We start from the raw sequence: 13,888 nt of genomic DNA on the forward strand, positions 1-13,888 counted from the left end.
CTTTTTTACTGTATAAATGTGATTTTTTGTATGTTTACCTGTACAAATTGTGCATATTAATATTTGCTATGTATTTTTTTTTATGATGCTTTTATGATTCTTGTTTATAGTAATCGAATAAAGCTTTTTCATTCATTCTATTCCATAGTGCAGCCTCAGGACGGAGAGAAAAAATGATTACAAACACGGAAATTAACTAAATAAGTAAATAAAGCAAGACCGAGTGGTTGCACAGTGAGCAGGTTAGTTTTATTCACACACAAACACATTAGCACCACTTTACAGAGTTTGCCAGAGAAGCGCTACTTTTGTTTTCTGGTCTTTCTGTGAACAGCACTGGTTTCCCCAGGTGGGAAAGTGCACCATTCCCGGCGGCCCTGCAATACCTGGTTGATGTGTGGAGAGCAAAATGTTTAATGTGATCCTTTTCAGCTGTTTTCCTTATTTTAGTTTATAGTGTGTACCGTGGCTCTGTGTTCAGGGATGTGGTCTTTTAACCATACTGCTTACGTTTTGTAAGGCTGTAAGCAATGTACATTGAAACGGGTCCCTTCCAGGCCTTAGTCATGTCCTTAACTTTTCAGGCAAAAATACGCACTCATTTCTGAATAGCGAGTGTAAAATCCTAATGTTCCTGCTTACATTTCACATGCTTTACTTAATCTTGCATGCCCTATGAGTGTTTGATTTTTCGCGGATGTTATTATATACATTTTATTTCCAGGCAGTATATTACTCTTGTCTAGTACATAATTTGAATTGAGTCATATCCAGGTGTTTATAGAGGAGCACAATGGAGTTGTAGTTGAAGGCAGTGCGAGTTTCAGTGGGGCAGTACGGTGATCGGTGGGGGAGGGGATGCCGCACTATTGCCAGAGCTGCCGAATTTGGAAGTGGGGAACCAGGTTCAGCCTTCATGGCCAGTACCCCAGACCACTCTCCTGAGGGAGCACATTCCCATGCTAGACCTTAGAAGGCCCCCCAAACCCTTAGAAGCCCTGGTGTCTTAGCACCAGCAGGTGGACCCTAGCGCTGGCAAGTGTGGGTTAACCTTCAAGGCCTGTCCACCACAATCCATAACGAAGTTCACCTCCAGTCTTGCAGGCAGGCCTATAAAGCAGCACACCGTAGAGCAGCAGTGACTATCAGTGAGGTCACAGGACCCTTGAGGCCAGTCCGCCTCACTCATTGGTACCTCCATTAGCCTTGTTTCAGCGGTAGTAATGAAACTCACCGGGGATCTGCAATGCAGGATTTGCACGCACACCACACTAAGTTTGCAAACTTCACAGTCTCTCTGCTATAGGCACAAACACTTTTAACATGTGCTGCTTGCTTTGGGGCCACTGGAATTATGCAGCAATGGAGGACAATTTTTTTTTGCTGTGTTGACTAAATTATGCAGCAAAACAAAGGCTGCAGCGTAATGCGGTACATTATCTTATACTTTATTACTTTGCCATTTTTACACATGCAATCAGTTTCTGCAAAGATTTTACCTCATTAGTACCAGTGTATTATGCAAATGCAGTGGTGAGAAAGGTGACCAGTCAACCTTAGCAAAGGGTCGTCCACTTTACAGCAACAAAATTCTAATTTTTAAGTAACATTTGATCCGTTTGATCTCCAATTTTTTATTTAAAATTGCCAGATTATGCAGCATATAATGTATTATGTGGCAAATAAGGCAGAGCCATAATTATGTGGAAAACTGTTGCAAACTAGGATATTTTGCCATTCCTGTTTGAACTGCTCTTGTGGAAAAAGGGAGAAGTTCTGATGACAGGAACTGCATGGCTCGGAGACAAATGGCTTGTGCTTTCACTTTTTGGCTTATCCTTCCACTTTTAAGCGTATTTGGGACATTCTGTGATTGGAAACATATCCCACTTTGTGAATGTATTTGAATGTCAATAACTCATAGTAAATCATACATAAACATGTGTATCCATTGGTTGAATTAAATAATGTAAAAAGCTTTAACTGGTCAGTGAAATGTAAACAAATACAAAAAATTGGGATGTTTTGCTCTTTCTGGCCACACCTGTGATTTCGCTCACCAACCCAATCCTCGGGTTATTCCCACACTCTGATTCTCCACCCTCAGTTCCCCTACTTTTTTACCCCCTCTTCGACCACTGGGTACAGTTTATAAAATAACAGTACAGTTCATGATGGGATGGTGCAATGAATGACATGGTAATTAAAAATACAGTGCTACAATTAATATAGGAATGGCGGCCCAGGTTTTGATATGTGCCCGCATAATTAATGCAGATAATAACATGCTACCAATGTTAAAATAAAATGATGGCACAGTTATGGACATGATTGATAAACTAATAACTTGAAGGTGCAGTTTAGGACATGATACCCTAATATATAGCCCTTCTTACACTGTTAGAGTTACGGTCTCACCTTTCCTCTTCGGGATTTGTATTTTTGGGGAGATGAGCTCCTGGCTGTAGCCATTCAACATACTACCTGTGTCAACGGGCTGCATGACCTGGACATAACTATGTCTGGATCATGGTCACCAAGATGGAAGCGGCCCCATGAAATTCAAATGGTGAAGATCACAGGAGTGGACAGGTCTTGCCAACCAGGGAAAGATGGTAAATTATTTAACCACACAGACTAGAGATCCAAGCAGGTCCTCTCACCAGCCCAGGAGAGACACTGACAAGATCCAACAGTGGAACTACTGAAGGGCTCTAACTTTTGATATGGACTGGGACCAAGTCTGGGGAGAAGCAAAGAGACTGCTTGCTTGAAGCTGGGAGAAGGTAGAACTGACACATATCTGCACAAAGAGCTGGTGTGCTTTTGCCGGGCGCAAATGCCCTGCTAAACAGATAAGTACCGAAGACCAGCTCATTGGAACGACCTGTGGTACTTCCCAATGACCCATGACTGCCCCAGAGACCCAAGGTCACCATAGCCAACTGCCCAAGACAAGAAGTGCATCTGTATCTGGGTCCAGGAGAGGTGACACTGCCTTCAAGTGTGAACCTGCGCCACATTCTGCACCTATACAGATACCTGAACGTCAATCAATTCTTTCTTTATTCGACCTTCCGAAAACAGGTCATAAAAGGTACACATAATAACAAACATCATTAAGATATAACTCATCAAGAAAAGTTACAATCACATTTTCCATTTTAAAATAAGTACGACCACAGACAAAAACAGTAATTTGATCGTAACTAAAGTGACGGTGCAAAAAGACTAGATCCAAAAATAGCAGCGATTATCATTCAATAGCATTAGATGTTAAAATCAGTCATATAAACGAGATGGCAGCGGCAGCAAACGCTTTAGCAGCAATACAAATACAATATATACAGATGTTAATAAACGTGCACCGATATTAAAACAGCATGCTCCTTCTCTTTGCTAAAGTGCACTCCAAAAAACTCACAACAGCAAAACAAACATCACGATCATTGAGTTGCAGGAGGAAAAACAGAGCCGCTTTACACTTTGAAAATTTGTGCCTGCGCAAGAGTGTTATTAAAAAGTTCCTAGTAAATGGAAGATAAAATTGACAAACAAATACAAAATGTAAAATGGTTTAGCACGAATGTTCATCACAAGGGCAAATGGTCACAGATTCAGGAGACTACTGGCCCAGGGGGAAGCATATCAACCAATGGAATGACCCCAGCCTAAATCTTGTTAACAAATTCCTTTTGTGCACATTATTTACATATAAAAGATACGGGGCAATGGAGAGAGGTAGCTGTGGAAGACAGTAATCCCTAACAGAGGGTTTAGATACTCCAAGAAGTTCCCTGGACAATTCTTTGTGCTTTCGGAAACTATCAAAAACCCTCTGGTGATCCCCTTTACCAATAGTGTCTGGGTGCTCACACATTGGGGCATAACCAAGTTCTGTGAGGCAGGTTATGATATATTGGAGCCAGGGGATAGAGAGGCTTCGAGAACAACTTAGACAGTCTCTGATAATAGCCCGATTAAGAACAGCTTCTTCATTTGTCCAGATTGAACACCATGTGGCTAGAGGTGCTGCATTTATTGTATCTTGAACATAATCAAGACCTAACTCCAGATGAAGGGGGAAGTGCCGCGAGGAAGGGGGAACATCTAGAACTCTGCGACAAAATCTATTCTTCTCTGACTGCATAGCAAGTATGTCCCTACAACCCCAGATGTCCATGCCATATGTTTAACTCGGTATACATTTGCGATTATAAATCTCTAAAATTGGGGCTATACCTGTACGTCATTCTTAAGTCATTCTTGGAGGTCAAGAGATATCCTAGGTTTGGCACCCAACCAGGGTTTGGGGGGTCTTCCTAATGAGGGAACCACAGGGTTGTCTTCTTAGTCAAGGGCAAAGCACTCTGGGGATATCATGGTCTGAAAACCTGTTCACCAACCCATGTGCAGGCCGGGAGGCAAATAGAGCTCCCAGTGCATGCTTTGGGTGCCCCAGACCAGTAGGTGTCCAAGCCACAGGAATATCTAATCAAGGACTGGAAGCTTCCGAAATACTGGCCCTTTGGCACTGTAGGGGCACCTAAGGTGAACTTTCAGCCTAACTTGCCACTTCCACCCGACACCGCAGTGACTACTGCACCTAGAACTCGAGGGACTGTGCCAACTCCAAGAGGCAAGTGTGACCAGGCACTTGGGTTAGGAACACAGGAGACATTTCTAAAGAAAATGTAATATACACCAGAAGAGTGGCCTCTTCGTTTCTTTCGAGTAGGGGGTCTTTGGAATTCGCCAAACAACTTTAGGTTTCGTACAAGGGCACACGATGCGTTCCTGAGCACATCACGAAACAAAATCACTGCAAATTAAACTTGAGGACCGTTCATTTTGGTTCTAGATGAATCCTGAAACAGGCTTTAAAGTACACAGAGACCCTCCAAATTCTCCAGAGTTGAGGCGAACATGCCCCATGGAGTAACATTGCCAAAAGGGCTCAATGTTAAACTATTATTGCCCCTAGGATCTATAGACCTGCTTGGTGTCTACCTCTGGTTCGAAAAGTCCCACGAGGCTCTGGTTTTGGCTAGACTCACGCCTGCTCAGCGCCAGGATACCCTGCCGGGTGATCGTGAGCACTACAAATCAGCATAACATAGCATCCCATGACTTGACATAATGTGACATAACATAAGATGGTTTTTCGAGTAGTCTCACTAGGCCCTAGGTGTGCCTAGACTCGCACCAGCTCAGGGCCAAGATACCCTCCCGGGTGACAGTGCCCTCTACAAATCCGCATGACAATACCCAACATGACATAACATAACGTTAGGTGCTTTTTCCATGTATCTCACTATTTGGTATGTAGACTAAAGAGAAAGAACAACCAGGAAATTCAGGTTATAGGGTGCTATCTTCAGGTGTAAAGTCAGCCCCACACTATCTCCTTGAAGAGCGATACTAGTACGGCCCGGGGGCCGCACGCGGTCCTCCTGACCTTTACATTTGGCCCTCTGGTCAAGATTAACATTGGGCTAATATTTACATGACTCAGCATTAACACAAAGAATATGTTAAATACACCGGCAAGCATTTATTTAAAGGTTAATTGAAATGACAGGCAGTAAGTCACTAGAGTGCCCTAAATCACTTACCTGAGGGACACCTTCATTTAAAAAGACATCTTGCAGTAAGAGTATGATAATGTCTGTTATTTCATTAACATGCAGAACCGTTTCATCTTAGTGCATAAGATTATCAGTGCATTGAGAAGTATTTTTTTTAAGTCATAGTTTTCCAACATGAATTGAGAAACATTCATTCTTCCCAACAACGTGATAACTATGCCAAATAGTGTACGAAGAGGCAAATCAGCTGGTTTCACATTGTGCAATTCAGACACTAGATGCATACACCTAGCTTCCCTTACACCCACCTTACCACAAACCCCTCTCCAAACCCTGACTGCCACCTTGCTGTTATCAGTGCGGCCCTCGGTCACATCACAGACCAAATTTCTGGCCCCCTATGAAAATGTTTGGGAGTACCCCAGTACTCTACGGAAGTCGGGTACTAAAAGGGAGTGTCTAGTCAGTGAGTGCAAAGAACTGCAGCACCAGTACATCAAATGAGCTAAACGCACTAGAGCAAACTAACGAATGATGTGAAAGGACCACTGCACCTCGGTTATGTCTCCAACGGCGTAAATGTGTGGGACAGAGGTAGCTTCGTTAGCATCTACGATTATCTTCCCTGAGCTGGGATTCACCTGAATGCCAGCCTTCTCCAAATTCAACATTTTGGTTTCTGGAGCCCGACCTTTGAGAAAGAAAAAATAAAAAGAAACAATCAGGTTAAACCTACAAAAGTTTTCCCCTTATCCCAACACAAAGTCTATAGTTCTTTACCCCAGAAGAAGTGGTAAAATGGGAGCTGATGATCGGGCCCACTCCCCTCAACGGCTGGGCTAAGTCTACCCCAGCGGAGTATTTTCCGTATGCTTGTATGTATCATTCATAGTGCAAACCTAGCCGAAAGAGAGTGGAGCTCTGTATGTGGTCAAAGACGAGCATACAGTCAACAATTGATAGGATAAGTTGCAGGTTTATGGCCTATTAATACAATGTGATGTGGAGATCTCTAAGAGAGCCTGTCTTCAACTCGTTCCTAATTCAGAGCAGCATTGGGGAGTCCTGAGGGATACAGGATGTTGGTTCCTATCAGTTGTACCATTTCTTATTTGTTATTCTTCCTAAATATTAGGGACTGTGCCTTGGTTGGGTTCTGCTTCAGGTCAGCGCTGGACTTCCAGATCTGGATGATGTGCAGGCAGTGTTTGAGGCACTGGATGGCTGAACAGGAGGAGACTATCAAACCGATTTGTGCATCATCAACATACTGGTGTACCTGATGAACCTTGATGCGGTTGCCTGTGAGTGGAGTACCAAGGGGCACCATGTAGAGCTTGTAGATGACAAGGGGCAGTATGGAATCCTTTGGGACCTAGAGGTGCCCATGTGAACAAACTGGTGTTGGTTGGAAAGTAGGAGGAGAACCTGTGAAGGTCATTGGCAGGGATCCTATTTGAGATTCCAGGGTGTATATGAGGGTGGAATGGTTGACTGTGTTGAATATGACTCCCAGAATGCCACTTCAGACTGGAAGGGCAGATTTAAACTGCTGACTCGGGCCTTGCCATTTAAAGCAATTGCAAAATCCAACCTCCCCCTTTAATATATACAAGTTACCCCTAAGGCAGGCCTATTGAGTCCGAACACAGGGTGCAGTATATTAGATAATGGAACATGTACTCTTTACATGTTCCAACAGTAAAAACATGCAATTGTTGTTTTTACTGTGAAAAAGCCTAGCAGCCCCATTGGAGAGTGCAGCGTTGCAAGCTGCCACTGCACCCCTGCAAACTGACTTGGACTATTAAAGTCCATACTGTAAAGTACCAAACAACTCGTCACCTTAAGCCTGACTTGATGTCCAAGTCGAAATTATTGTAAATTGTTGCAATGTGCAACTTTTATAAAGTTGCCACTTTGTTGCCCTAAATCCCCTGTGCCCATCCACAGCCACACACAGTTTCTGCCCTCCTGGGGAGATGTGCAAATGACTCTCAGGAAAGAAGACAACAGCAGCATGCCCGGGAGAGAGGTGTTCCCTCTCCTTGGCTGGAAGCCACAACGGAATTGGACCAAAAGGTGACCTTCAATGGAGAAGTTGCCTTTGAAGAGCAAATGGGGAACACTAGGGAGAGGGGCTGCTCTACTGTTTAGTTAGATAGGCCGGCACTCAGGCAGGAGAGGGGAAACCAGCTGCCAAACCAGTTTCTCAAGGGTAGCCACACCTCTGGGTTGTGCTAGGGAGCCCTATAGGCCCACAGAAGGGTTCTGACATGTTGGAAGTGGAAAGAATGTTGGAATACTGTTGGAATACTGGGATATTTATACACAACAAGGGGACCCAATAGGTAGTTGAGGACCTTGGGTAATTGTTAATTTCAAGCAAACAGTGGTCCTCAAAATTATTTAAGGAATGAGGGGAATAAATATAGTACAGAATCGAAACTATATTTAAGAATGTCCAGCCGGACATCCAGTTTAATTCTTCAATGAAAAAGTAAACAATAATCAACAGCAAAACATATGTGGGACACAGTCCTGTATCCGTTGGGAGAAGAAGACAAATACAAAACAAACAGACATTACAGGCAAGGCAAGCGGAGCTTAATTACGAAATCCAATGTTAAAGCTTTTTCCATACAAACAGTGCACTTTTTTACATAATAGATTAATGTGCATGCTGTATCGATTGGGGTCGACGACGTTTCGATCCTATTACAGAGATACAAGGATCATCATCAGGACGAAAAAATGAACAAGCCTGGTATTGAAAGAAATTGCCGAAGACAGTAGACGTGGTAAATTGCCGGAATATAAAACTCGCGTCTAGTAGTACAACAAGGTCTGGAGGTCTGCTGGCGGGTGCGGGTGTGACCGCAGCGGTGCACGTAATCAAGTGGCGTCCTCGTTCATTGCTAACTGAGGACGCCACTTGATTACGTGCATATCCACGGATCATTCATCCCCGCAATTCTATTACAATTGCTTGTTAACCCCGGATGCGCGGACTGTTCTCATTGACCTCGGATCGGAGCAAGACACCCCTATTGCCCGTCTCCGTACTTTAACAGCCACCGCTGCGGTCACACCCGCACCCGCCAACAGACCTCCAGACCTTGTTGTACTACTAGACGCAAGTTTTATATTCCGGCAATTTACCACGTCTACTGTCTTCGGCAATTTCTTTCAATACCAGGCTTGTTCATTTTTTCGTCCTGATGATGATCCTTGTATCTCTGTAATAGGATCGAAACGTCGTCGACCCCAATCTATACAGCATGCACATTAATCTATTATGTAAAAAAGTGCACTGTTTGTATGGAAAAAGCTTTAACATTGGATTTCGTAATTAAGCTCCGCTTGCCTTGCCTGTAATGTCTGTTTGTTTTGTATTTGTCTTCTTCTCCCAACGGATACAGGACTGTGTCCCACATATGTTTTGCTGTTGATTATTGTTTACTTTTTCATTGAAGAATTAAACTGGATGTCCGGCTGGACATTCTTAAATATAGTTTCGATTCTGTACTATATTTATTCCCCTCATTCCTTAAATAATTTTGAGGAATACTGGGATAGCCAGATGCCACATTTCACTTGAAGTGGTCATCAGGAGGGAGGGAAGCAGGAAGCCCACTAAATACCAACCACATCCTACCCCGAGGGCATTTCCTGAGCATAAAAATGGCATCCCTGGCACCCAGATCTTGACTGGACTGTAAGAAGGACCGTAGTAGGAGTGCCCTGCTGCACCAAGCACCCAGCGAAGAAAGGTGGCACCGACGTGGACTGCCCCTACTGAACCTGGTGGCTTGCAAAGGAGAAGTGACTGTGCCTGCTGTTTCCTGTTCGGGAAGAAATTGTCTCCAGAATCTAGCCAAAGTAGGAGACTACAAGGGTCAGTTGGCTGAACTCCTGTATCCAGCCCAGTGCCACAAAAGCTGTAGAAGCATGCTGGGAAAAGTTGGTAGCCCAGACCTTCAAATTGCTGACAACCACCGATGTGCTGCACCAGAGGTCAGGAGGCTGATGCTCAAAGTTGTACCCAGGTATGCTGGACCCAGGTGAGACATTCTGAGTGTAGGTTGGTAGCTCAGAAGATGAGGTATCTCCCAGGGAATGATTTGGGATAGATGAGCTACCCTGCGACTGGTAGCTCAGTGATGACTGGGCTTCTGCCAGGACCTAGAGGACTTCGAGTGATGTCAACCCCTGTGGCTTGGACCGCCTCACCAAGTTTATGGCCTGAGGAGTAGCCGCAGAAAGACCTCCGTCAACTGCATCACATCCATAGCATCCTTGAGCATCCTGTATCCCTTGCATCAGGACCACTTCCATAGAAACCTATATCAATAGGATAAAAATGCCTGAAACTGACTGAAGACTGCTTCTCCCTAAGAGAGAACTGTGTCTAAGAGCCCTTGTTGGTCCCCTGGACAGGCTCCCAGCCGGAGTTGGTCACCTAAAGTAACTGAAAGTACCCGCATTGATACTTACCTAGGTTTTTCTATATAAATGTCGAAGTTTCAAATTTGTTGAATTGGTCAGTGCTAGTTCATGTTAAAGTAAAAAGTGCATATTTACTATAGCTTGTAAAATCTATACATGTGGAACACTCTGGTGGATCTTGTCTGTTGTGGTGTCTAAAACACTTAAAAATGTAGTCTGGGGGGCGTGGCTGAGATGCGAAGCGCGATGGCCGCTGCTTAGTGAGGCTCTGTGACTCCCTATCCTCCTCCGTCTATCCGTGACACCTAGCCGTAGCCCAGAAGTGGAATTCCTTTGTCGGAAGGCACCCTGTACCCAGTGGCGTAACGAAAGTTGAGGGGGCCCCCCTGCAAAGTACACGGAGGGGGCCCCCTCCCCGGGCCACCACCTACCACTTTTGCAGAGGAGGTCCCCGGGGAGCTTGCGGGCCCACCCTGCACCGAGGGGGTTGCGGGGGCTTATCTTATGCTACTGTGAAGATGCAAGACATGCCTCTTATTTCAGTTATGGACCTATCTCATTAGAAAAACAACAGACCTACAACTTCGGGCCATAAGACATCCACTTTAACACCAGGTAAAAAACAGAACAAATTCATTTTGCACTGACATAGCAACAATAATTAGCCCATAGTAAGATTATTCTATTTTGGCCACAGCCCAAAAATAGAAAAACATTCTCATATGCCCCGGCAGTGAGGTCTGTGGGACTAGCAGGTTTCTGTGCCCGGGGAGGTCTGTGGGGGCTGGCAGGTTTCTCTGCCTGGGGAGGTCTTTGGGACTGGCAGGTTTCTGTGCCCAGAGAGGTCTGTGAGACTGGCATGTTTCTGTGCCCGGGGAGGTTTGTGGGACTGGCAGGTTTCTCTGCCTGGGGAGGTCTGTGGGACTGGCAGGTTTCTCAGCCTGGGGAGGTCTGTGGGGCTGGCAGGTTTCTCAGCCTGGGGAGGTCTGTGGGGCTGGCAGGTTTCTCTGCCTGGGGAGGTCTGTGGGGCTGGCAGGTTTCTCTGCCTGGGGAGGTCTGTGGGGCTGGCAGGTTTCTGTGCTTGGGGAGGTCTGTGGGGCTGGCAGGTTTCTGTGCCCGGGTAGGTCTGTGGGGCTGGCAGGTTTCTGTGCTTGGGGAGGTCTGTGGGACTGGCAGGATTCCGTGCCTGTGGAGGTCTGTGTGGCTGGCAGGTTTCTCTGCCTGTGGAGGTCTGTGGGACTGGCAGGTGTCTGTGCTCGGGGAGGTCTCTGGGGCTAGCAGGTTTCTGTGCCCGGGGAGGTCTGTGGGACTGGCAGGTTTCTGTACCCTGGGAGGTCTGTGGGGCTAACAGGTTTCTGTGCCTGGGGAGGTCTGTGGGACTGGCTGGTTTTTGTGCATGGGGAGGTCTATGGCACTGGCAGGTTTCTCTGCCTGGGGTGTGGTCTGTGGGACTGGCAGGTTTCTCTGCCTGGGGAGGTCTGTGGGGCTGGCAGGATTCTGTGCCTGGAGAGGTCTGTGGGGCTGGCAGGTTTCTGTGCTAGGTGAGGTCTGTGGGGCTGGTAGGTTTCTGTGCCCGGGGAGGTCTGTGGGACTGGCAGGTTTCTGTGCCCTGGGAGGTCTGTGGGGCTAACAGGTTTCTGTGCCTGGGGAGGTCAGTGGGACTTGCAGGTTTCTGTGCCCTGGGAGGTCTGTGGGGCTAACAGGTTTCTCTGCCTGGAGAGGTCAGTGAGACTGGCAGGTTTCTCTGCCTGTGGAGGTCTGTGGGGCTGGCAGGTTTCTGTGCTTGGGGAGGTCTGTGGGACTGGCAGGATTCTGTGCTTGGGGAGGTCAGTGGGGCTGGCAGGTTTCTCTGCCTGTGGAGGTCTGTGGGACTGGCAGGGCTCTGTGCTTGGGGAGGTCTCTGGGACTGGCAGGTTTCTGTGCCCGGGTAGGTCTCTGGGGCTGGCAGGTTTCTGTGCCCGGGGAGGTCTGTGGGACTGGCAGGTTTCTGTACCCTGGGAGGTCTGTGGGGCTAACAGGTTTCTGTGCCTGGGGAGGTCTGTGGGACTGGCTGGTTTTTGTGCATGGGGAGGTCTATGGCACTGGCAGGTTTCTCTGCCTGGGGTGTGGTCTGTGGGACTGGCAGGTTTCTCTGCCTGGGGAGGTCTGTGGGGCTGGCAGGATTCTGTGCTTGGGGAGGTCTGTGGGGCTGGCAGGATTCTCTGCCTGGAGAGGTCTGTGGGGCTGGCAGGTTTCTGTGCTAGGTGAGGTCTGTGGGCCTGCAGGTTTCTGTGCCTGGGGAGGTCTGTGGGGCTGGCAGGTTTCTATGCTTGGTGAGGTCTGTGGGGCTGGCAGATTCTGTGCCTGTGGAGGTCTGTGGGACTGCCAGGTTTCTGTGCTGGGGGAGGTCTGTGGGGCTGGCAGATTCTGTGCCTGTGGAGGTCTGTGGGACTGGCAGGTGTCTGTGCTTGGGGATGTCTGTGGGGCTGGCAGGTTTTTCTGCTTGGTGTGGTCTGTGGGGCTGGTAGGTTTCTGTGCCTGGGGAGGTCAGTGGGACTGGCAGGTGTCTGTGCCCTGGGAGGTCTGTGGTGCTAACAGGTTTCTCTGCCTGGAGAGGTCAGTGGGACTGGCAGGATTCTGTGCTTTCGGAGGTCAGTGGGACTGGCTGGTTTCTGTGCCCGGGGAGGTCTGTGGGGACTGGCAGGTTTCTCTGCCTGGGGAGGTCTTTGGGACTGGCAGGTTTCTGTGCCCAGAGAGGTCTGTGAGACTGGCATGTTTCTGTGCCCGGGGAGGTTTGTGGGACTGGCAGGTATCTGTGCCCAGAGAGGTCTGTGGGACTGGCAGGTTTCTGTGCCCGGAGAGCTCTATGGGACTAGCCGGTTTCTCTGCCTGGGGAGGTCTGTGGGGCTGGCAGGTTTCTCTGCATGGGGAGGTCTGTGGGACTGGCAGGTTTCTCTGCCTGGGGAGGTCTGTGGGACTGGCAGGTTTCTGTGCTTGGGGAGGTCTGTGGGGCTGGCAGGTTTCTGTGCCCGGGGAGGTCTGTGGGGCTGGCAGGTTTCTGTGCCCGGGGAGGTCAATGGAACTGGCAGGTTTCTGTGCTTGGGGAGGTCTGTGGGACTGGCAGGATTCTGTGCCTGGGGAGGTCTGTGTGGCTGTCAGGTTTCTCTGCCTGTGGAGGTCTGTGGGACTGGCAGGTTTCTCTGCCTGGGGAGGTCTGTGGGACTGGCAGGTTTCTCTGCCTGGGGAGGTCTGTGGGGCTGGCAAGATTCTGTGCTTGGGGAGGTCTGTGGGGCTGGCAGGTTTCTCTGCCTGGAGTGGTCTGTGGAGATGGCAGATTCTGTGCCTATGGAGGTCTGTGGGACTGGCAGGTTTCTGTGCTCGGGGAGGTCTCTGGGGCTGGCAGGTTTCTGTGCCTGGGGAGGTCTGTGGGACTGGCAGGTCTCTGTACCATGGGAGGTCTGTGGGGCTAACAGGTTTCTGTGCCTGGGGAGGTCTGTGGGACTGGCTGGTTTTTGTGCATGGGGAGGTCTATGGCACTGGCAGGGTTCTCTGCCTGGGGAGGTCTGTGGGGCTGTCAGGATTCTGTGCTTGGGGAGGTCTGTGGGGCTGGCAGGTTTCTGTGCTAGGTGAGGTCTGTGGGGCTGCAGGTTTCTGTGCCTGGGGAGGTCTGTGGGGCTGGCAGGTTTCTATGCTTGGTGAGGTCTGTGGGGCTGGCAGATTCTGTGCCTGTGGAGGTCTGTGGGACTGCCAAATTTCTGTGCTGGGGGGGGTCTGTGGGGCTGGCAGATTCTGTGCCTGTGGAGGTCTGTGGGACTGGCAGGTGTCTGTGCTTGGGGATGTCTGTGGGGCTGGCAGGTCTTTCTGCTTGGTGA

The 13,888-nt window shown here is 48.2% G+C and overlaps 1 protein-coding gene across 1 annotated transcript in view; it reads right to left on the reverse strand.

The window, feature by feature from the left end:
• TXNRD2 (thioredoxin reductase 2) overlaps positions 1–13,888 on the reverse strand; it is a 683,633-nt gene that overhangs the window by 150,163 nt on the left and 519,582 nt on the right. Inside the window, exon 12 of the mRNA XM_085634274.1 lies at positions 6,143–6,279. Coding sequence (XP_085490400.1) covers positions 6,143–6,279 — 137 coding nt within the window. The remainder of the gene's footprint in view (positions 1–6,142; positions 6,280–13,888) is intronic.

The sequence above is a fragment of the Triturus cristatus genome, chromosome 11 (assembly GCF_964204655.1).
Source record: "Triturus cristatus chromosome 11, aTriCri1.1, whole genome shotgun sequence".
Classification (NCBI taxonomy): Eukaryota; Metazoa; Chordata; class Amphibia; order Caudata; family Salamandridae; genus Triturus; species Triturus cristatus.